At 44.2% G+C, this 23,921-nt stretch overlaps 1 protein-coding gene across 4 annotated transcripts in view; it reads left to right on the top strand.

The window, feature by feature from the left end:
* The first annotated feature begins 10,929 nt into the window (after positions 1 to 10,929).
* Positions 10,930 to 23,921, top strand: part of NMU (neuromedin U) — a 38,831-nt gene continuing 25,839 nt past the window's right edge. The window contains exon 1 of one of the 4 annotated variants that reach the window (XM_090034705.1): positions 10,930 to 11,299. In XM_090034705.1, the coding sequence (XP_089890831.1) occupies positions 11,170 to 11,299 (130 nt within the window). In that variant the 5' untranslated portion in view covers positions 10,930 to 11,169. The remainder of the gene's footprint in view (positions 11,300 to 23,921) is intronic. The other 3 variants (XM_090034707.1, XM_090034704.1, XM_090034706.1) reach the window with 3 other exon arrangements.

The following is a 23,921-nucleotide window of genomic DNA, read 5'->3' as shown; positions in this document are numbered from 1 at the left end:
GGCTTTCTATCCACCTTACACTGCATTCATTCTACCCATACTTCCTTAATTTGCTTGCAAAAATGTTATGGGAAACCATATCAAAAGACTTGCTAAAGTAAAGCTTTTTCACATCCACTGCTTTCCCCACATCCACAGAGCCAGTCATCTCATCATAGAAGGCAGTCGAGTTGGTTGGGTATGACTTGCCCTTGGTGAATCCATGCTGACTGTTCCTAATCACTTTTTTCTCATCAAAGTGCTTAGAATGGATTCCTTGAGAACCTGTTCCATGATTTTTCCAGCGATTGAGGTGAAGGTGACTGGTCTATAGTTCCCTGAATCCTCCTTCTTAAAGATGGGTGCTATATTTTCCCTTTTCTAATCATACAGGACCTCCCCCAGTTGTCACAATCATAGGGTTGAAAGGGTTATTAAGAGTCACCTAGTCCAAACCCCTGAACAAATGCAGGCTCACATATTTCTGTGCTATCCCAGACAAATACCTATTAAGCCTTCTTGAACGCCTTCAGTGAACAAGATTCCACAACTCTGGGCAGTTTGAGCCATTGCTCTACTGTTCTGAATGTAAGGACATTTTTTGTTTCGATATAAATGTCTTTCCTACAGTTTTAAACCCTTTGTCTTGCATACTGTCTTGCAAAGTAAGAAAGAACAGCTCTTGTATTCCAACCCCTTTATCTTCCCTTTATCTTTGTAACTTGTCTCTGAATCTTCTCTAGCTTCTCCACATCCTTCTTAAAATGGGGGCCTGAAAGCAGTCATGGTGCTAAACCTGAGTCTTAAGCTTCACTGACCAGAATCTATGATCATCTTCTGCCTCTTGCTTCTGTTAATGCTGCTCAAAATTGCTATCATGGAAGATTTCATAGACATTTGGGCTTTTAGGGACATCGGAGGGAAAAATTTCTTTCAAAATAGCAACTGAAGTAGCTCTTCTTGTGCTACATTATAAATGCTGCTTTTTGGGCATAAAGGCATTTTCTTTAGAGAAAATAATTTGATTTCCTGTTTTTCAAGAAAGAACACTTATATCTCAATTAAATATTATGAGACAATCATTGAGGTTTCCGATAAAGAAAAGTAGATTGTAGTCATGCAGGTTTCATCCTGAGAGCTTCTTCTCAGCTGTCATTTTCACTGTGTGTACTGAATACACCAGATACCGGATAGAAGTGTCAGCTAATTGCAAGTGTATATAGCACAGAGAACAGAATTTTTGATGTTTGCCTTCTAAAATGTGTCCAAAGGGAATTCAAATTGTAACTTTAATAGGTGAACTAAGCAGTTATAGCATTATGACATACTAGCAATTGAGAAGCCTTGGAGTTGGTCATTTTTTCTTTTGTGGTAAATGGACTCAAACACCTTAATAATTTTTCCCAGACTACTCTCTATATAATATAGGCATACTTTCTGAAGAAATATTATTTCCACTGTGGGTGTCAACCAGTGATTAATGAACAGACAGTCTGTGTTCCAAAGAGCTTCTAGACTAAGTAGTAATTCAATTACTCTTGAACTCAAGTGATTATTAAACAGCAGATTCAATACAGGTTATGATTGTTTGCAAATCTACAGCAATTTTTAAACACAAATGTTATCTTAGCTCTCACAGCTTCCAAATTTAGTCTTGTTGAACTCTAGTTAACTGAATTGTTTCTGTTCAAACACTCCTCATTTGCCCATCCTTCTCAAGGTTCTCCAGTCACACTTTTGAGGAATGCAGATGGTCTTTCTTCCTGCTGCATGGCTTTATGGGCTCCATCCTGAGTGTTCTGAGTACTCTAAAGCAAATCCAACAAAGCACTCAATCGTGTGTGAGTGCTTTGCTGGATGCAGGTTAGAGTGCCCAGAATCTTGAAGAATGTAGTCAGATGTGAAGGAGGGCAGAAGCAAGAGAAAAAAAAAATTATACTATTTACATTTACCTATCTTTTTGTTCCAATGTGATCTCTGCTGTTAAGATGAGGTACCAGATGCAGCTGTGGCTGTAGTTTCCAATAAACCAATATGAGTGTTATACTTGTACAGTGTGCTGAAGTTTTGCAAACACAATATCCTGTGTGTCATCTTTGTTCATGACATGTAGGTATTGTTAATAAAACAAACTAGGAGGAAACATCGTGAATCTCAGCATTACTTCTCTTTGAAAAATAAATGGTTCTACTGTAAAATCCCAGATTCTTGCCATAATCACTGAACAGATCTTTATAGGCTGAGTAGTCGTATTTAATTCCTTCTTTTTCTGTTTAAGATCTTAAGTTTTAAAGTCTGCAAACTGCAACATCAATGTGAGATTATTATTATGCTATTCATTATGTATTAATTGCTGCACTGGATGCTCAGTAACTCGGCTCACTATTGGTGATGTCCCTTCAGTTTTACTAGACTACAACATGATGTTTTCCTCTTCAAACTTTCTGTGAGAGAGTTCTGAATGTTAGCCACTTTCAAATATCTAATGGGACTAGCCTGTTCCATAAATTGCATTGACTGTAGTTTGTAGATGTTTATCATTTTTCTTGGACTGAATATAATTTTGCAACTTTTTGTGGTATCATCAGGCCTTCATAAAGCAAATAAATCATTCTGTTTCATGTCCTATTTGTCTATGGAATTAATGAGGAATATTGAGGGAAAATGAAGCATTGTATGGCATAAATGGGGTGAGAAAAATTTATGGTCTATGACCAATTCTACTTTTAAAATGAATGCAAGTCCCTGGAAATTAGATATTCTATTGAGTACATTTTATGCAATCTGCCTGCTCCAAAGATGGTGATTGCTTTGGATGGACAGGATGATTGGAGGGGCCATTAATGGAATGCAGAACCTTCCACCTAAATGTTATTGATTCAGATGTATCTCAAGAAACAGTAATCAAAGTGATTTTGGTGGGCTTGGTTTAGCTTTCATTGGACAAGTATCTTCATCATAAAAAAAACTACAAATGATGCATTTCTTGCAGTCTTGTCAGAGGGGTTACTGACTACCTTCAGATTTGAGGTGAGGGACACAGATAGTCAGTGTAGGGAAATATGCAGTGCTAGGGCCCATTCTGGATTTCAACACTGAATAGAAGACTTGAGTCCCAATACACCACATTCAGCCTGAGATTAAGTGAATGTAATTCAACTAACTTCAGTAGAGTTTATTCATTCATAAGTTTGCTGAATTTGGTCTGTTGTGTGTACTGTTGTCCAAATTTCCTTGACTTTTCAGGGGGTTCAACTGTAACTTTCTTATGTAAGTTTGGTCCTGTGACTAGGGATATAAGGGCTTCTTGGAGATGGTCCCAAAGATCTGCTGTGCCTGTGTCAGTAGTATTCCCAGAAACAAACCCTGCTGAGTCAGATGACGAACAGAACACACATTCGCCCTTTGTGTGTGAGGGGCAAATCTTAGACTGGGTTCCACTGTTTTTAAACCAGTCTGTGTCCCCCAAATCTCTGTTCTGTTGTGGGTAGAGACTGGTTTTGTGTGCCCAACTTCTGTTCTGTTACAGGTTTCATTTGCTGGTAAATGTCATTATATTTGCTGGTAAAAGTATAATCCGTACCTAGCCTCGGAGTTAATTTCTAGCCAGGATTACAAAACAGCTCAAGGAGGCATACCTAGCCAGGAGCTAATTAGAAGCTGCAGAGTCTCTTCAAGTTCCACACACTAAAAAAGGCTGTTACTCTCAGAAGGAAGAGTCTTGATCAAACCAAGGGTAGGATACTTTAGGCAACCCCAAGGATTCTTGTACCTTATATTATTTGAACTTTGCTTTTGTATTTTGGAGTTTACTGATTACAAGGAGAAGCAAGCTAGTGTCATTTGGGAATACAAAAAAACCACAGTAAGTGATGATAATTTAAATGCTGTCCCTTGTGAACATCTCTTTCTCTTGGTCCTGCATCTGGTCTGTTTTTTCACAACCTGTAAGAGGAATCTTTGGTTCTCCCTCCGGGATTCAGGGAGTATTTATGTTGTAGGTAACCTATTAAGAAAGTATATCAGTTATAAGTTCTAGACTGTCTAAGCAGGACTTGACCACTCAGAAACTTGACTACACTGGGTTTCTTTCTCTAAATATGTACAGGAATCTAGTGTAAATAGTGCTTGTGTTTTAGCAACCTGTTGTATAGGCTTGCTTATAGGATTAAGCAACATGGAGCTAAAAATGCCACTGGTGAGTAGGGAGAGTGTCTGCCATTACTCCCATTGTTGTAAAGTGCTGCTAGAGTGGGCTGGCAATAGCAATCAATGGTGGGATTTTTTGGCAAAGTACTCCAAATACACACAGCCCTCTCTAACTGCTCATGTTCAAATATGGGTACATGGACCTGCTGGGTACAAATGATGTGACAGAAGAAGTTGCATGAACTGAATTCTTAGAGGATCCATATGTGTGCACAGAAAGCAGATGGACTCTTGACCCTGGCTCTTTCCACAGTGTCTTCACATCGTCAGCAGTTTGATTTCCTTTCCAACAAGTGTAATTAACATGTATTCCAACCACAAATAGGCAAATAGGGAGACTATTTCAAATAAGCTAATTACAGCATAAAATGGAATTGAGTCCAAAACATCCTAAATTGGAAATATGCTTTTAATTAGGATGTGCCTTATTCCTGCAAATTGTACAACATTAATTTCATCAAACAGTTAAACAAAATGAGAACAGATACAGAATAACATTATTTTCTCCTGGTACTATTGAGGATATTGTATTACTTGCTATGAAGTTAATCACCATAAATCACATAAACCTAGTGAAAACTAAGGACCAAATCCTGACACTTTTACCCTGCCAAAACGCTCGCTGACATCAATAGGACTTCTGTCTCAGCAATTAAGTGGGATATATACAGGAAATGGATGTGTGTGTCGTTGTATATTTCTGCCTGGAGAATTCTGTCATTTGTTTTCAAAATCTCATAGAGTATGCTTTTAAACTGGTGGGTTCTGTTTAATGAATTAGCATCCTAAATTTTTCAGAGTGTAATGTAAATATATATATTCTATATATATATATATAGACTGGAGAGTCTTGGAGACTTGGAGACTGGACAGTCTTTTCCTGCCTAGTGCAGGGGGACTGGACTCGATAATCTACAAGGTCCCTTCTAGCCTGTAACAATTTATGGATCTCTATATATGTCAGATTACATATACATATACATACATACACATGCACCCAAACATATATATATATCATATTAAAGTCAGTTATCAGGGAATAAAATCTCTTTCAAATAAAACTTGTATTTAATTCAAACTGTAACAGTCATTTAAAAATCCATAAAACATTTTTGTAACACTGTGTAGTAGTTATGAGAGATTTATAAATACTTAAACCTAAGATTTATTTACATTTTAATATGTTGCGTAAAGCCTTGTGTACTTAAGAAGAATTAATTAACAACATACACTGGAAATTAAATCCTTCTGATGGTCAAGCACCAAGACATTCATTAAGTTGGACAAGATTAAAGATTAGGCAGATAGTTTGCAGATCTGATATCTACTAATGTAATGTGGGCTAATGTTTTCTAAATGGCATATCTTGTTTCTTATGGGATCTGGAACAAAAACATAGTGTCATAAGCTAAATTGGTTTAAAAATGTTTTCATTAAGTAGATAAAAAAAATATGGCCACATATGTAAAGTAGAGGCTCATTTAATTTTTAAAAAATATTCTGATGTGGCATTTCTATGCCTAATTAATTCTATTAAAGCTTTCTCCTTGACCTTAATAGGATCAGCAAAGGGCCTGGTACAGCTTAGAGACTTCTGTATTGTCTTATGACCTTGACTCATCATCCGATTAAAGACTGTCAGTCTGTTCACAGTGTCCAATTTGTGGTATATATGACCCGCCACAGGTAATGCAGTGTAGTACATACAAAGGGCATGGACAGAACACTGGATGTGATTGTGTTTGCTGATGTAACATGCCATTTCTTTCACAGTGACACCAGTTGTTCTTGTCAAGCAACTTCATCTACCTGCAGCTGTTCCTCACGCTCTGCATTATTTGGAAATTCTTACTGCTGGTCCTTTGTGTCTGGATCATTTATATTGCAGATAATTCTCATGGTGTTTAAGCATCCTGTAATACTTCAAATGAAACTGAAAAAATCACAGATGAAGACTAGGGAGAGAAATTGTAGACATTTACAGCTGGAGGTTAAGCTACAGCATTGAGGTAGAGCTACACTATCCCAAGGAGAACACAAGGAACTGAACCTCAGTGAGGCAGAAACTCTTCACTGATGCTTCTTGAACTGAAGGGCATCTTTACATGTGCTCCAGTGTGGGGGACTTTAATTACAGCAGCTCAGAGAACCGCTCTAATCAAAGCACCCACATCTCATGTATTCAGTGTCCCATGCTTCAAAATGGTGGTGGAGGCACTTTAACTAAAGTTTGTTTGATGAGCTTTAGTTAAAGCACCCCTGCCACCATTTTGAAATGTGGGGACATGAATACACAAGATGCGGAGGCTGCTGGAGTGCACTAATTGGCACACTGCAGCAGACTTGATTAATTGAGTCTGCTCCAAAGCACTATAATTACAGTGCATCGGAGCAGCATTCCCACACATCTACAGGCACCCAAAGTGGTTAAGAGTTTGATTCATCCTTTATGACAGATGTCCTGTGGACCTCTTCATCTCTTCTCGAATCCACTTTCTTTAGAACAGAACTTGAGTGAGTCAGCTCTGTGCTCTCTAGAATACAAAAGCAGTTTGCATGCCTCTGGGTGCATCTACACATGCAATTAATGTAACTAAATAAACTCTGACATAATTTGAGCCAGAGTAAATTAATCCAGATATGACCATCAACACATAATTTACTCACCATTGGATAGTACCTGTGTCTGATGGGACTATCCTATGTCGGAGTAAATTAATCTACTATGCCCTAATTGCAGCATATATTAGATGAGGACACTTTACTATGCAGCAAATTAGTCTACTGTGCAATAAAGTGCATGTATAGACACACCCTCTGTGTGCAAGATAAAGCTCCTAATGATATGGGAACAGTTAGCTGGGCGCATCTACACAAGATGCTACTGTGCAGTCATTAATGTACATTTATTTAATACTTGTGTTAGCAAGCACTAAATAAATGCACAGTAGTTGGAGTTACTGCACAGTAGTGGTAGCAAACATCTTTTAAGTGATGCTACTGAGCAGTAGCGTAATAATACTGCACAGTAGTGTGTTAGCACTGCCCATGCTGTGGTGCAGTATTTTTTGGCTACTGTGCAGTCAGTACCTCATTCAGATGTGCCCACCATAAACTAAATCCACAAGGAAGTATAGACTTGTAATGCTCAGCATTTCAACACCTAACTCTTGGTGCCCTGCAGACTCAGGTTGGGTACCCAGTTTTGTTCAACACTGAAAAAGTCAGGTGCCTAAGAGTGAGATTCATAGAAACCAGTGAGATGAGCGGGAAGACACTTGAACAACAGTAGCATATATCAAAGTGGGTCAGGGTTTAAACCCCAACTCTTAAAGGGTTAGGTGGCAAGTAAGAGATTGTTGTGCCCTCTACAAGGTTAGCAAAGGGCATTCCTCTAGTTTCCCCAGGCAAGGTGCAGCTCCCACTACCCCCCAAAAACTACCCTCCTCCCACAGACAGCCCCGAGATTTCATTGTCCCTCCCACTAGACTTGGTGTGTCTACATAACCCAAGGTAGTGCCATCCAGAGATACCCAGTCTAGCTCTACTAATTAGCTCTTGAGCAGCCTCATGCAAACACAACTACACCATTCCCAGTCTGACAGTCAGCATGACTCTGCCCCATGTGGCCTTGTGCCTTGCACCACCCATGGTGTAGATTTGTAAGTGCCTATCTGTCAGTGATTCTCAGCCATCAACCTCTTCTTAGAACTAAATGTCTATGATCATCAGCTGTTCTTCATAACTAAAAAAAACATAGAAAGATCTTTATTATACCTAATAGCTAAGTAGGTGGGAGCAGGGAAGAACAGATACTTCTGCAGGGTTGGTCACTGATCCCACATGCCTAGGGTGACCATAATAATTTGAAGGAAATTTGGAATGGGGGACACCAGAATATGTGCAACCTCCCCTCCCTCTCCCACCCTGATCCTCTCAGGAGCAGGGGTGGGCAGGACAGCACAGCGCACACCCACCCACCCACTCTGCAGCTCCCAGAAGTGACCAGGACAGTATGTGAATACACACACACACACGACCCCACAGCTCCCTGCATGCACCCTTGCCCTCCCCCTGACTCCACTGTGCAAGAGACTCTGCCTGCAGCCCAGAGGAGTTTGGACCAGGGAGCAGCTCATTGGCTGAAGCAAAACTGAAGCAAAAATCCTGGATTGGCATGAGCCCACTTGCACGTGCATGGCTCCTCAGTCAGGAGTTGGCATATGAGAGTAGGTTTGTGCCAATCTGGGACTTTTGCTTCAATTTTCTCCAATAGCCAGGATGCTGAGACGGCCTCTGAAATCCGGGACTGTCCTGAGCAATCTGGGGTGTATGGTCACCCTACACATGCCCTCTTTTCAAAATCCTATTTTTTTCCAAGTTTTCCTGTGTTAATTTGTGGAACTCCTCAGTCAGAATGAATTTGTACCTTGAGAAAGATCCCTCAAAGTCCACAGATGTAATGGCAAAACTTGAAAGCAGGATCCAGAGTTGCTGATACTATTTCTGGTAGTTCCATATCAGTACCATCCAAATAACTCTTCACCACTACCAGTGCTTTATATCCAAAGTTCCTCTTCAAAAGTCTTTGCAGCTTGTGTCTCACTCATTGGTTTATATCATGCACAACAGAGTTAATTTTTTCAACCCCTTTGATTTTGTCAAGTGAAATCATATAGAGAAGCCCCCATATCTCAAGTTTCTTGATCACCTGTGGTACAGCAGAAAAGCGTGCATGAATTATTTCAAGATCCCTCTTGACTGTAGAGCTGTCAAAAGTCATTTGTGTTACTCTGATGGAGGCTGCCTTGCTGGCATGGGGTCTGGTGACAGGAGCTTGTCAGTCAGAACTTCTTTGTAGTGCTGTACTGTCAAGGGCACCTTTACAAACACTTTTTTTTTAACTCTTGAAATGATGGCGTAGACAGATGGAAACTCCAGTTGTTTGGCCCCCCAGTTGAGGCCATGCACCAAATAGGCAAAGTGCAGTTGGTGCAGGTAGTGACACTGCTGTTGCCACTTTCAGCATATACGCTGCACCACTGAAAAGCAGAAGATGCAAGTTCTCTTCACTGATGGCAATAGAGTTTGGCCCTTGGAAACTATTTTTTTTTCAAACTGCAAATATATGCTTTTTATGTATCTACATTAACATTATACACCAACCCCTGAATATGTATGCATATGCACTATAAAGCATATATATTTGGAGCTTTATTGATGCAAATAATGTTTTAGTCAGAGTTCTGATAGTCTACATACCAGGAAAAGAATATGTGTTTTCATTTAAGTCTCACATCTATTAATATCAGGCAATTCCAATAAATGGCAGCAAAGTGCAAAGCTTGTATGGGTGCCATGATGTTCAGGTTCATCTAATACAAGATATCACATCTACCCAAAGAACCTTGCCTGCCTCTGTCCTTAGACCAACACAGCTAAAACCAAAGCCCTGCATGATCAAACATACTCAGGTCACCAGCAGTTGCATAGTAACTTCAGCTGTGCAGGAAACATGCATACATGCAATTTGATTCTAATAGCTGGTGCAAAAAAGCACGTATGTATAGAATATAGTTTCAAATTTTGATGCCAATGTGGTGGATGCCATTAAATGAGATTCTAATAAACCATAGTAAATGTATGGAGGTCAGCTTTGAGGCATTTATTTACTTTACGGTTTTTTATGCTAATATGAACACTATTGAGATTCTAATAACAGGAAGATACTAAATACATGCAAGGTAAAAGCTGTATAGGTTCAAGCAGAAGCCTTGCTAACCACAATACATGGTCTTCTAATCCACAGACTACATACCTTTCAGTTGTTCTACTTAATTGTTAGATATCTATTGCTTTTTTCCCTCCATTACTTCTCCCTTAACAATAGAAGCAATTGCCTTAGTTGCACGTATTTCCCTTTTGACAACCTATTTTTAATTGTTTAGAATTTTCCTCATCCTCCTCTTTTGGGATGAAATTAACCAACACTGGTTAATTTTCTCAGAAAAGGTCTCTTCTCAACATTTTTAGAGCAAAAATTGTCACAAATGATCAGCCAGTTTGATTACTCATGGGCCTCTAGTTAAGAGCTTACCCATAAAGCATTCCTGAATTGGGGACTAAGGCTCTTAACTCTGACATCCTTGTTTTCCCCAGTCTTCATACAAAAGGGTTAAGCCAGGGGTTTCAAGCCCATCAGGCCTCACTGGTTGGAAGAATATCATGGGGCTGGACGGTGGGCTGGATTGAACCTATGGGTCAGGTCAGCCCTACAGACCAGCATTGTGCCCTAGATCTTGGACTGGCCACAGAAGGTGCTGCGTGTGGTGCAGTTCTGCTTTATGCTCTGGGGCATAAACTGGAGTGGGCATTGCTGTGCTGCAGGGGGCCATCCAGTGTGTCCCACATGCTGCCAGCTGGTCAACTCTGAGACCAACGACAGCAGCGGGGGCTGGGTGATGGTGAGGCTCTGCAGGCTGGCTCTGGCCTGCAAGCTGTATCTTTGACATCCTTGGGATAAAGGACACTAAGAGCTGCAGGTGCCGAGGATGGACAGCTCCGGAAGGAATCGTTTTACAGTCCGTTTGAAACCAATCCCTGTTGTTTCAGGGCTCCTTCACATGCACGTGCACACACTCTCTCTCTCTCCCTCTTGTTTTAGGGCTCGCTCTTTCTCACTTCCCCAGTTGTTTCAGGGCTGGTTCACCCCTCCACTTTCACACACACACACACACTCTCGCGCGCTCTCTCTCTCGCCCCCCGTTGAGTTAGGGCTCCTCTGTCACCCCCCGCCCCCGGTTGAGGGCTGGCACGCGCACGCCGGGGGCTGTGGCGGGCGGGGGAGCGGCTGACGCGGCCGTGAGTCAGGGGGAGGCCGCCACGTGTCCCGGAGATTTAAAAGTTTGGGAGGGAGCGCGGCCGGCCCGCGCTGCAGGCTCCTCTCAGCCCCGGGCGCGCACGGGCCAGCCGAGCCGGACCATGCTCCGCACCAGCCTCTGCCCGCAGCAGCCGCCGCCCCCCGGCCCGCAGCGCAGCCCCGGGGACGTGCCGGGCGCCGCCGCGCTGCTGCTGCTGCTGCTGCTCGCCTCCTGCACGGGCGCCTGCCGAGGTGAGCGCCGGGGCCGGGGCCGGGGCCGGGGCCGGCTGCGCTCGGGGCGCGGGGGCAGCTCCCGCTTAACACCCTTCGGCACAGTCTCACTCACGCCTTTTTCACTGTGGCTGGCGGAAGAAATCTGATGCCTGAGACGGTCCGTGAAGTTCTTGCTGGCAGCAAAGAAATGAGAGGGGGAACTCTTCTTGCTTTCTTTTGAACAGAAACCCGGGTATAGCAGCAAGCGAGGAGTGAAGTACTGGTTTCTGTATTACTTTTCTAGCAGTCGGGGGTGGGGGAGCGGGGGGAATGGGATTGTTGCATTTCAACTTGGGCTGTTTTCCTTTTCCAGGACAAAAAAAAAAAAATCAACTGTTTTGCAACCTGGCTTTTATTTGCAAAGGGTCCAACACTGAATTGGAGAATGAATGTAATCAACCCTTATGAATCTCCATTTCCTTTATAAAGGCTAGTAACAGAATCACAGAAAATGCAGGTTGGAAGGCACCGTGGGCGGTCATGTAGACTGGGGGTTCAGACCCACTTGCAAACATCAATGGCTGGCCCCAACCCAGTGTCCCTTACTCCTGACCCACTGCCCCCAACCCCAGGCCCTAGGCCCCAGGGTGTGGGGCAGGGTGGGTGTGTGGGGCATGGGGAGCTCCAAACAGCCCCTCACAGGCTGCAATTCAGCCAGCCTCCAAGGGGAAGGCCAGGGTTTCCCACATTTTTTTCCTCTAAAGGAGAATCCATTTTTAGTTTCTTGGTTCATTTTAAATGTTTGTTCCTGACCCTTTCATATATTCTTGTGACCCACTTTTGGGTCATGACCCACAGATTGAGAAACACTAATGTAGACCAGCACCACTCCCCTGCTCAGAGCAGGACCATCCCCAACTATCTCATCCCAACCAAGGCTTTGTCTAGCTGGGTTTTAACAACTCCGAGATTCCACCACCTCTCTGCCCAGACTGTTCCAGTGCCTTACTACCCTCCTAGTGAGAGTTTTTCCTAATATCCAATGTAAACTTCTTTTGCTGCAACTTGAACAGTCTAGCTCCATCCTCTTTGTAGCCACCCTTCAGGTAGCTGAAGGCTGTTGTTAAATCCCCTCTCAGACTTCTCTTCTCCAGACTTAAGTAAAACAATGTTGTAACTAAATAAATGGCATTTTAGTAAAAATAGAACTTGTGTTATAGACAGATAGGTAGATAGCATTTCCTATTCTATCAGGAGCTTTAGAACATCATTGCAAGCATAGTTATTAACTCCTTGCAGGGTAACCTTATACGATAATGCATTACATATTGACTGTTTTTGCTTTGTTTGTCTTGCTTATATGGGAGTTGCTCTTTTACCTGTGACTGTGATATTTAAGTGTCATCAGAAAGTAGCAGGGTCTAAATATTTTACCTCACTAAAGAGCATGGTTTAAAAAAAGACCAAAAAAAATCTTTGAATTTACATTGTTACCCATAGATACTGGAACCAAATCTGAATTTCTGGAATATCCACAGTGTCCCAGAAGTTAATGTTTGATGCTGCTATTTCCTATCAGAGGGATCCACTTTTAATGAAGCGATATTTACTTGCCCTTTTAAAGGATTAGGGATACAATTCTGCATGTGTCAGATGCTCTCAATTCCCATTTATTTAAACTGCTGAGAATTGTGGATATTCAGTGAGTCAGAGGATCAGGCCCATATTGTTGACAGACGGGTCTAGGGTTGCTAGTAACTTCTTCTCAAGATGATCTAGAGCAGGGGTAGGCAACGTTTTTTGGCTGGAGTGCTGAAAACCCCCACAATGCCTACCTTGGAAAGTGCTGGAGTGCTGGCATGCCAGAAAAACAAAATGAGGGCAGGGGGTACATGGCAGGATGTCCTGCTTGCCCCCACCCAAAGCCCCTGCCTCCCAGCCCTTCTGCCCTGTACCCCCCACCCCTGCTTCCCCTTGCCCTGCAGCCTGGGTTCTGTGGCTATCAGCAGTTACCTAGAACCTAGGCCAGGTGCAAACATCTGCTGCCTCTCACCCTGGCCTCAGCTGCCTCCCAGCCCCAGCCCTGGCCCCTGGCTCTGGGGAGGCAGCATATACCAGCAGTGCTCTCCGTTGTGCTGCCCTCACCTCCTGTGTGCACAGGAGCAGCGTGGGCAGCGGCACAGGGTTGCACCCCTTCCTGCTGCCCCCACCTGCAGGGGAAGTGTGGCAGGGCAGTGGGGAGCTTGGAGTAGGCAGCTTTCTGAGTCCTCTGCTGTGCCCTGCTGCACTGAGTTCCAAGGCTGTTTTGCAGAATCAACAAAAGCAGCATAGTGGGGAGCATTGCCAGTATGTGCTGCCTCCCTGGAGCCCAGGTCCAGGTCTGGGGCAGGGAGGCAGCTAGGGCTAGGGACGGGGTGGCGAGGCAGCAAATGTTTGCAGCTGGCTCAGGTTCTGGGTAGCTGCTGATAGCCATGGAGCCCAGGCTGCTTGCAGAAGCATGTCCATGGAAGCAGCCCAGGCTCCGTGGCTATCAGCATGTACCCAGAGCCGGGGCTGGCTCCAGCTGGGAGGCTACAAGCAGCTGCTGTCTCCCTGCCCTGGCCCAAGCTATCTCCCGGTCCCGAGGTCCACAAAGGCAGCAGGTGCCAGCACTGCACCTGTTGGGTCCCAGGGCAGGGAGGCAGCAGCTGTTTGTAGCCTCCCAGCTGCAGCTGGACCCAGCTCTGGGTAGCTGCTGCCTGCTGGGAGCCCGGGCTTCTCCCAGAAGGGCTTGCAGCAAACCAGCCAGGAGGCTGCAAACAGCTGCTGCCTCCCCAGCCCCAACGCTTGCTGAGGAAAATGGCCTCACGTGCTATGCTTGGCACGCATGCCAGGGGTTGCTGACCTATGATCTAGAAAGGGGTTTACATTTCTGCAAGCCTGCTATTCAAAATAAAATTCTATGGTAGTTTTTTAATAGAGTCACTTAGTGAAATAGAGTGCATAGAATCAGATAAATATACCAGTATAAAAATGAACAGAACTTTAACAATCTTTTCTGACAGTATTATTATTATTATTATATTTGCCTCCATCAGCAACAAAGTAACACACATGTGGTACTTATACAAAGATACTCTTACCAAACATTGTGACTCAAACTGTAAAGTACCACAAATGACAGCTTTTATGTTGCCCCAAGTATACGTGCTAAGTTTTCTGATGGCTTCAGCAACTGAATAAAATAAATTTTTGGTGTCTACACTAGACCAGTGGTTTTCAACCATTTTTCTACCAGGACCCATTTATAAACATCAATGGCCAGTCCCAACCCAGTGCTCCTGACTCTGGACCCACTGCACACAACTCCCAGGCCACAGCCCTCCAGTGTGCGGAGCATGGGGGGCCCAAAACAGCCCCTTGCAGCTTGCAAGGGAAAAGCCACCATTTCCCATGTTTTTCTCCTTTAAAGGAGAACCAATTTTTCAAGTTTGTTTGTCTATTTTTAAAGTATGTTTGCAACCCTTTTATATATTCTTGCAACCCACTATTGGGCCACTACCCATGAGTTGTTAAATGTTGCACTTAATTACCCCCTCACCAGAAGCTGAAGAAAACAATTGTTTCATTCTCTTGTAAAGAGAGATTCTGTAACATTATGTTTGGGAGCTTCACTAACTTTAAAACGTGAAATTTATCAGTGTATTGATATTTCATAGATTTCATAGACATTAGAGCTGGAAGGGACCTTGGAAGATCATCAAGTCCAGCCCCTTCTCCCCCAGAAGGGCAGAAAGTCAGCTGGGGTCATAGGATCCCAGCAAGATACGCATCCAATTTACTCCTGAAGGTGTTCAATGTTGGTGCTTGAACCACCTCCAATGGCAGGCTATTCCAGACCTTGGGGGCTCGGACAGTAAAGAAATTCTTCTTTATGTCCAGCCTGAAACAGTCTTGCAGTAGTTTATAACTGTTCGACCTCATCATCCCTTGGGGTGCTCTAGTGAACAAATGTTCCCCCAGATACTAATGGTCACCCCTGATAAACTTATAGGTGGCCATCAGATCACCCCTGAGCCTACGCTTTTCCAGGCTAAAGAGCCTCACAGATCTCAGCATGTTGTCATAAGGTCTGTTTTCCTGACCTCTGATCATGCGCATGGATCTTCTCTGGACTCTCTCAGGCTTCTCCGCATCCTTTTTGAATTGTGGGGCCCAAAACTGGACGCAATACTCCAGCTGCGGCCTCACCAAGGCCAAGTACAAGGGGAGAATGACGTCCCAGGATTTGCTTGAGAAGCATCTATGGATCCAAGCCAGTGTTTTGGTTGCTTTACTAGCTGCAGCAGCACATTGCAGGCTCCTGTTCATCTTGTGGTCAATGATGACCCCCAAGTCTCTTTCTTGTAGTACTAGCCAGTGTAGCACTGCTGAGCCTGTAAGGATGCCGCAGGTTTTTCTTCCCAAGGTGGAGAACTTTGCATTTTTTGGTGTTAAACACCACCAGGTTCTCGTCCACCCATTTGCTGAGCCTGTCCAGGTCAGCCTGGATCGCCCTCCTGTCTTCCAAGGTGTGGATGCTTTGCCCCAAAGTTTGGTGTCATTGGCGAACTTGGCCAGTCCGCTCCTGACTCCAATGTCCACATTATTAATGAAGATGTTGAACAATATGGGTCCAAGGACAGAGCCTTGGGGGACCCCACTGGGTGATGAGTGACTTCCATCAATTACTACCCTCTGGGTCCGACCACAGAGCCAATTTCCCAGCGAGCAGATTGTGGTGGACCCAAGACCACAATGGGCCAGTTTCATCAAGAGGTGATCACGGGATACCAGATTGAAAGCTTTTTTGAAGTCAAGATATATGACATCAATCTCTTCTCCCTTGTCCAGGTGATAGGTCACCTGGTCATAAAAGGAAATGAGATAGGTCAAGCAAGACCTACCCGTAACAAACCCATGCTGGCTATCCCTCAGGAAATTGGCGTCAGCCAGTCCATTAAGGATGGCTTCTTCAATAAACTTTTCTAAGATCTTCCCCAGGATAGAAGTCAGGCTGATGGGCCTATAGTTTGCCAGATGCACTTTCCTCCCTTTCTTGAAGATAGGCACCACATTGGCCTTCCTCCAGTCTTCAGGCATTACACCAGAGCACCAGGAGTTCTCAAAGATCCATGCCAGCGGCTGGGTATGATGCTCACCAGCTCCTTGAATACCCTGAGGTGTAGATTGTCAGGGTCGGCTGACTTGAAGGTATCCATCCTCTCAAGGTGTTCCTTCACGAGGTTAGCATTGATGGAGAGCAGGGGATCTCCCTCACCCAGACCTCCCTGTCCCGTAGCAAGCATGGCCCTCCCATGGGACTGATGAAAGACCAATGCAAAGTACCCATTTAATAGGTTGGCTTTTTCCTGGGCGTCAGGTGTCCCATCTGGTTCAGCAGGGGTCCAATGTTGCCGTTGCTTTTCCTTCAGCTCCCCACATATCTGAAAAAGGATTTTTATTGTCCTTGATGCTTGAAGCTAGTTGGAGTTCAGTTGCAGCCTTTGCTTTCCTGGTTTGCTCCCTGCAGGACTGGACCAGTGCAGATATGATAGATTTTATCTGAGTAGTTGATTGCTGGAAAGAGTTACTGTGTTCTATGGTTTAATGTAGTCATATTTTTGTTAGCCTAGAGCCCTAGACCTCTTAGCAAGCTGAAATATGAGAGCTTTTGATTAGTTAGTTGTGATTATTTTGAATATTCAAAATATTTTTATAGTTCTCTTGAAGACCATGGACCCAAATCCATTGCAAAATGACTTAAAATCCCATTTAAATCCCGTGGAAGAGAGCTTGGTGTCTTAGGGAGTTGAGAAAAATAAATACCTCATTAGAGAAACAGAATTTACATGCGTAGACTGTATATTACTAAATGACAAATTATTTACATTTAAAAAAACAAAGAGCAAGAAATTTGAATCCGGCGGCCAAAAATGACAATTGAAAGGGGCACTGGTATAATTCAGCAGTCTTGGTCATGTGACTAATCCCACTTATGACACCAACCAGAATTGGGTACTACAGTGAGGATCAAGATAACTGTAGACAAAAACCATTTTTTCCCCAATAAATGTCTAAGGCAGGTAAAATACTGCCTGCAGAACAGAGGTGAATTATTTGGAACTTTGTACTTACTTTACTTTCATATGTTTAACAGATGGAAAATCTTCTGATCATATTTTGGTAGAATCCCCCACCTAAGTCAACATTGCAGTTTCAGTTAAAGGAAGATTTAAATATTAGTTATTTATCTCATGAAAATTAACACATTTCACTTCCAAGCTTGTAACAACTGCTCAGCAGAACCTAAACAATTTTTTTCCATAATTGTATTCAGTTACTCATTGTTTTCCCCATTCTAAACATTTTCCTCTTTTAAAACTGAACCCTTTTCTTTTTTCTTTGGGTTTTTTTTATATATATCCCTATAGCATAAGGTGCTACAAGTAGTCAGTGATTCAAATGATAGATCTGATGCTCTATTTTTGATGCTCCGTCTCGGGCTCATTGTTTTTTAAAATCTGCTATAAAAATAGGAGGCACTTTATTCAACATTTCTTCATTTGTAGCTGCCAAGAGTAGCTAATGACAAAGGTATTTTTCACAGAGTAGGGCTTACATGCATAGACAATGCAGCCAGTAAAATGATTTACTCTTTAAATGGTAGAACTGTCAGTACGAACACCTTCCCAGAGCTTATTGTCTTGAATCTTGGGGTGTTGGTAAGATGGTGGGGTTCTCCTGCAAACTTCCCATGGTAGCAGCAATTTCCTTTGCCTGCGCACTGCATAGCACCAGTTTCTCTCCTGGACACTTTTGAAATCTCCTTGGCATCTGTTTTCTCATTCTGTGCTCTCTAGTTCAAAGCCTCTTCTGAAAGTTTATCCATGGTATACGCAAACATCTCCTCCTTCACGTAACATGAAAAATAATTGAATTAAAGCCCCGATTTAGGAAAGTATTTAAGCATGTGCTTAATTCAGTGTTGCAAACTCCAAGCATTTAAAAATCAGGGAACAGGCCCCAAAATCATAGGTTAAGAATATCATGAGTTTTTTAAAACAATAAACTCATTACTTTTAGCTTGTTTTTAATCCTTTCAAATGCATCTAGACTGTTTCCAAGCTTTTGTCCAAGAAAACTGTGATACAGTCACATGCACCTAGAAGTTGGAGCTTGAAGAAAACCACACTAAATCTAGTGTAACAATAGCATTGTGTGAGTTAACACTATAATCTCTCACAATGTACTTCAATGTGGTTATATGGGATTGGCAAACCAGGTGTCTAAACAAAATTAGGTAGTCTTGAAGTTGTAGCAGAGTAAATTTTGATTTGAGATGAAGAAAAACTTTAATGTGAGAATAGTGAGGCAGTGGAACAGACTTTTGGAACACCTGCCATCACTGGAGGTGTTCAAGAGCCTGGACGGCCACTGGTCGAGGATGATCTAGGGGTAGCTATGCCTATTGTCTACCACAGGTATTTCCCATGCTCCTGGGCTTCGCTGGTTGCTCACCCCCTCTCCCCCTCCCTTTTTTCTGCTGTATGTACCAAGGCGTTTTTAAGCCTCCCCAGAAGCACCAAGCATTGGCTACAGCTAAGGCTGTGGACTTCAACTTGGGTGTGCTGATTTTCTTGCTAGGAGCAAAGCCGGAGGTTCCTGGCTAGAGGGTCTTGCCCCTCTGCTGAGGGTCACACTGATTGTCATATTTGGGGTTAGGAAGGAATTTTACTCCCTGGTGAGACTGTTATGGATGGTGGGGGGTTTTGCCTTCCTCATTAGTGGGGAGCCTCTGTCCAGGACTTCTTGATCATACTATCAACAAGCATTTAATAGAAGTAGGACATTGGTTGCCACGGTTCTCCTTTTTTACCTGTGGTAGGTTAGAGCGTTAGGTTTGTGTTATGTCAGGATTAAGGGTAGTTGTCTGTAGAGTTTAGATTATGGTTGTGTGGGATGGATTGGATAGGGGTGATTCTGCTTCAGGCAGGGTGTTGGATTAGATGCTCTGGAGGTCTCTTCCAGCCTTACTTCTCTATGACTTCGTGACTTTAGATGCCTAAATCGCAAAAAGAAATCTAGAATACCCATGTTCCCATGAACACAACACTGATTATCCACCTGACCTGAAGCTTCCACAGTATCAGGGGCTATAAACAGATGTCAGCCTGGGAGTGGGATCAGCCATGCTGAGATGTGATCCAGCACAGCTGATCCACTTCATTGGATGATACAGATGTCGTCTGTTGTCCCAACTCTGGGCTTGGCAGTGTAATACATGCGTACCTCTGCAAGCAAGAAAGCCTGGGCCTGATTCTTCGGGGAAGTCCTGGGGTGTGCAGGATCAGACCATTGGAGCACTCGGAGTGCCTGCCTGGGGCAGCTGGAGAGTTCAGGCAGCTCCAGGTTACCCATGCCCTCATACCCTAAGGCCAACAGACATCCACTGCAAAAAAGCAGCACAGTTTTTTATCCCCTTTGTCGCACCTGCAGTTTTGAGAATTTGTGATGTGACAAGGGGCATGGATGTCTGTTTGTTTAGTCTTTGTGCCACCATAAAAATTTGTATGGTGGCACAAAGCAATGTCTGTTAGCAGCTGCAGAAGTGCTCCACAGGGAACAGCTTGGCATGTAGCCCGCACCTAAGCTTCACCTGTCATACAGATATGAGGCAGTTGATGCCTAAATCCCTGAAAATAACTGATTGAGGGGATTCAAAAATAGTTTTCTTCCATCCCAGGACAGCACCCTAACTCTGAGGCTGTAGAACAGACCGTGAGAGTTAAATGTCCTGGAGCTATCCAGTTGAAAATGCTGGGTCACTGTTAAAGCAAGAATTCAAGAATCATGGGGTTAGGAAAGCAAGAGTCTTGGTGTTAGGCTGCCGAGGGGCATTAGCTGCGAGTGAGGACTCCTGGATTCTGTTCCTAGGACCATTTCCATTTTTTTCCTTTCATATCCAATGACAGTCTAATGTAAAATACATAGATGGTGCTGTGGATAAACAGGAAATGTATGTTATGCAGGAAGAATAAGAACATAAGGGATGATATACTGGGTCAGACCCCAGGTCTACCCCAGTATTCTGTGTGTTGCAGTGGCACAGAGGGGATGCTAAGGAGAAGAGTATATACGCAGGGTCTGTACCAGGGGTGTCAAGTATAAGGCCTGCAGCTGGATCTGAACCACGAAGCCCTATAATCCAGCTCCTGGTGTGGTCTCTTTTTCTGCACCAGAACAGCGCCCCCCACATGCCTACGGCACTCACTCAACCCAGGTTTCAGGCTGTACTTCAATAAGCAGCGTGATCGGTGCAGCTCAGGATATGGCCTCAGTGCAGCTCAGGATATGGCCTCAGTGCAGGCAGTGCAGCCTGGCACCAGCAGCAAGTGAAGCTGCCTGCTGGGGCTGGGTCCCAGGCTGCGCTGCCCACACCACCTGCTGCGACTGGGTCCTGAACTGCATCATGTATGCTTCAGCAGGTCATGCAAATGGTGCAACCCAGGACCCAGCCCAAGTTGGTGGTGCAGCCTGGAACCCAGCCCCTGTGAGGTGTAGCCTGCGACTGGCCCCAACAGCTAGGGCTGGGTCCTGAGCTGCACTGCCTGCTGGGACTGTTGTCCTGGACTGGCCTGGGCAGGTGCCACTTGTGCTGGATAAGGCATGTGGGCGGGGGGGGTCCATGGGCCTAATCTGGCCCATGGACCAGCCCTATGTCATCATGTAGCCAGGTGAGTTTGGCTTCCTACAGACTGATCAGACTCTTGCCCCTCTTCCCATGCAGCTTCCAGCATTGAGGAAGTCTTAATTTAGCTGTTGCTGTTGTTTACTACTTGGGTATTTATTACATGCAGGAGCTATCCTGCATGAAATTGTCTAATCCTCTTTTGAACCTGGTTAAATTTCCAGCTTCATCTTGTGGCAGAGTCCCACAACTTCTTTTTGATTTAAACCTGCTTCCTAATAATTTAATTGTGTAGCTCCTTGGTTTGCTATTATGAGAAATGGTAATTAGTAAATCTCTGTTTACTTTCTTGCCCACATTTGTGGTTTTATAGACCTCTATCATGTCCCCTCAGTCATCTTTTGTGTAAGCTAAAGAGTCCTAGTCAATTTAATCTCTCCTTGTACAGAAGTATATATCCCTGATCATCTTTGTTTGTTTTCTCCACCTTGTCTAGTTCTACCATATCCTTCTGGAGATGGGGAGAGGGAGCAGAACTGCATGGTATTCAAAGTGTTGGTGTCACGGGACAGGGTCATCAAGGATGGCTGTGTTACCCCTAAGGCCCCTCGACCGTGCCAGTTTGGCCCGATGGACATCCTCCATTCTTACCCGCCACGTATTGTTGGAATAATTGACATAGGGAGACTGCCTTTAAGTCTGTCTGAGAATGGTTCTGATGGATTTCCCTGGGCCCCGTAAGTCCCATTTCACAATAGATGTCCCTGGATAACCCAGCCTTATGAGCTATATGTGTGGCTCCAACCGCCCCTTTACCATGCCCCAAGCCTCGCAGATGGTATTGGTGTCACTTTGCCTACACCTCATTACAATTCGGTCCCTTGCCCTTGCTGAGCTCTCTGCAGCCCTGTCTCTGTACCCTTCAGTGGTGGGCTCTCCACAACCCTGTCTCTGCGCCCTTTCTGGTGCTGGGGTCTGTGCCCCCAAATGCTGCACCCTCTGGCATCAGGGTCCCCACCCTGCAGTGTGCCCCCAATGAGGCCTCCTCCTTCCTCAAATAGCCTCACCCAAACCACCGGTCTTATAAAACAGCAAACAAAACATAAGCCCCTGGGCTATAACATAACAAAGTGCAAGGTATGCTCTGTCCCTTTAAAGGACCAAAACTCCCTCTCTAATACTGGGTGACTGGAGGTGAGGGTACCTTATGAGCTTCTGGTGCCCCATTAGCCCTAAAGGTAGCGAATCCCATGGCTGTAGCATCTCTAAGCCCTTCTTCCCTGAAGGCTCCTTCCCCTTCAGCTGTCAGGAGGGAACTGAACTGCTAGGTCCCAGCCCTAGGGTTTATATAGGCTTAGGGCCCTGCCTCTTCCAGGCAGCTAACCAGGTGTAGATGTAGCCAATTCCCTCATTAGCCAGTTGTCATGGCAACCTGCACCTGGGCTCTTATCTGGCCCTTTGTGTTCCCTCCCCGGGCAATCTCTGCTCTAATAGGAGCAGGCACCTTAGTGCCCTGCGAGAGTTGGCGTACCCTGGATATTGATATACAGCAACATAATGTTGTCTTCTGTTTTATCAGTTCTCTTCAACCTTCTATTTGCCATTTTTACTTCTGCTGAACACTGGGGTGATGTTTTTAGAAAAGTAGCCACAATAATTCCAGGGTCTTTTTCTTGACAGTTAATATAGTCTATCATCATGTCTATACACTTTGGGTTATTCTTTCCCACAGGCATCAGTCTGGACTTACCCAAGTGCCCTGAAGATTGCCTGAGGCACATCTCTGTAGGAGGGAAAAGCTGGGGTTTCCCACTTGGAGAGCCATACCCCAGGCAATCTCTGAGGTGTGTCTCTGTCAATGGAGAACTGTGGCTTTTCCTGTTCACAGAGATGCACCCCAGAGGTTCTCCGCAGCGCGAAAGGAACAATGGGCAACATACACCATGGCTGATCTGCTTCATTGGTGGTGTCTGTTTATACCCTTGGAGTGGCTTTAAAATTGGAGAAGGAGCTGATCCTTGGGAGCTTGCAGGAGCTGTTATGCTTTGTTACAAGTGCATGAACCCACAGCAATATTAGTGAGTTAAATCCTAGAAGGTGCCAACTGTCAACCTCTCTAGCTCCCTCAGGTGCTTCAGTTCAGTCATCTTGGACTTCAGGAACCATATTTGGTCCTTGAGTGCCAGGAGCTTCTTGCACTGCATGGAGATATATGCCACCTCTTCTCCGGAAGTGTAGTCAGACATATAGCATTTGGTGTAGCTGCCACCTTGCTGATGGACTCCTACTTGCATTCTGTTTAAGTTTGTTTTGGGGGTGTTATTTTTGGATTTTTTTTACCTGTTCTTTTTTCTTTTGCTCCTTTACTTAGCATATGAGTGGTTTTATATGGAGTTAGTTCTTTCTTGCTTTTAACTGTGTTGCAACCTCCTCCCTCCCAGACAAACCTCTCCTCAACTAGTCAGGTCATTGAGTCCTGGGGCACGCTCAGTCTCTGAGCTTGAGCAGGGTGCTCTTGTAGCAGAATCTAGATCTCTGCTTTGACCCTAGCATTGCCTACCACAGCTTACACTAGGCCTCTGTGAATGACTTATAGGCCCTCTGTTAATCAAGAAGTCTAATCAAAGGGGATTAGTCAACTTCCACAATGTTCAGGGTCTCTCCAGGGGGGTTTGCCTTCAGAATATGAGAGAATCTCCCCTTAAAGAGTTGAGCTGACAAATGAAAATCCACAAGAAGAAAATCCACAAGAAGTCAGAAAGGCAGGATGAGATTGTTGTTTGGACAAAAGGAGACATGCGGGGTAGTGAGGTAGGTCTGTGAATCATCTGTATAGAGGCAGTAGGTGAATTTGTGTCTGTAAAAGAAGATTACTCAGAGACAGAAGAGGGAAGAGGGCAAGAAACCTAAGGACAGAACTCAGTGAAACCTCAACACAAAGTTGGAGGCTGG

The sequence above is a fragment of the Crocodylus siamensis genome, chromosome 2 (genome assembly GCF_052110815.1).
Source record: "Crocodylus siamensis isolate JL-2025a chromosome 2, ASM5211081v1, whole genome shotgun sequence".
NCBI lineage: Eukaryota > Metazoa > Chordata > Crocodylia > Crocodylidae > Crocodylus > Crocodylus siamensis.
Note: the sequence above shows the minus strand (reverse complement) of the source record. Positions and strands in the feature narration are given on the sequence as shown.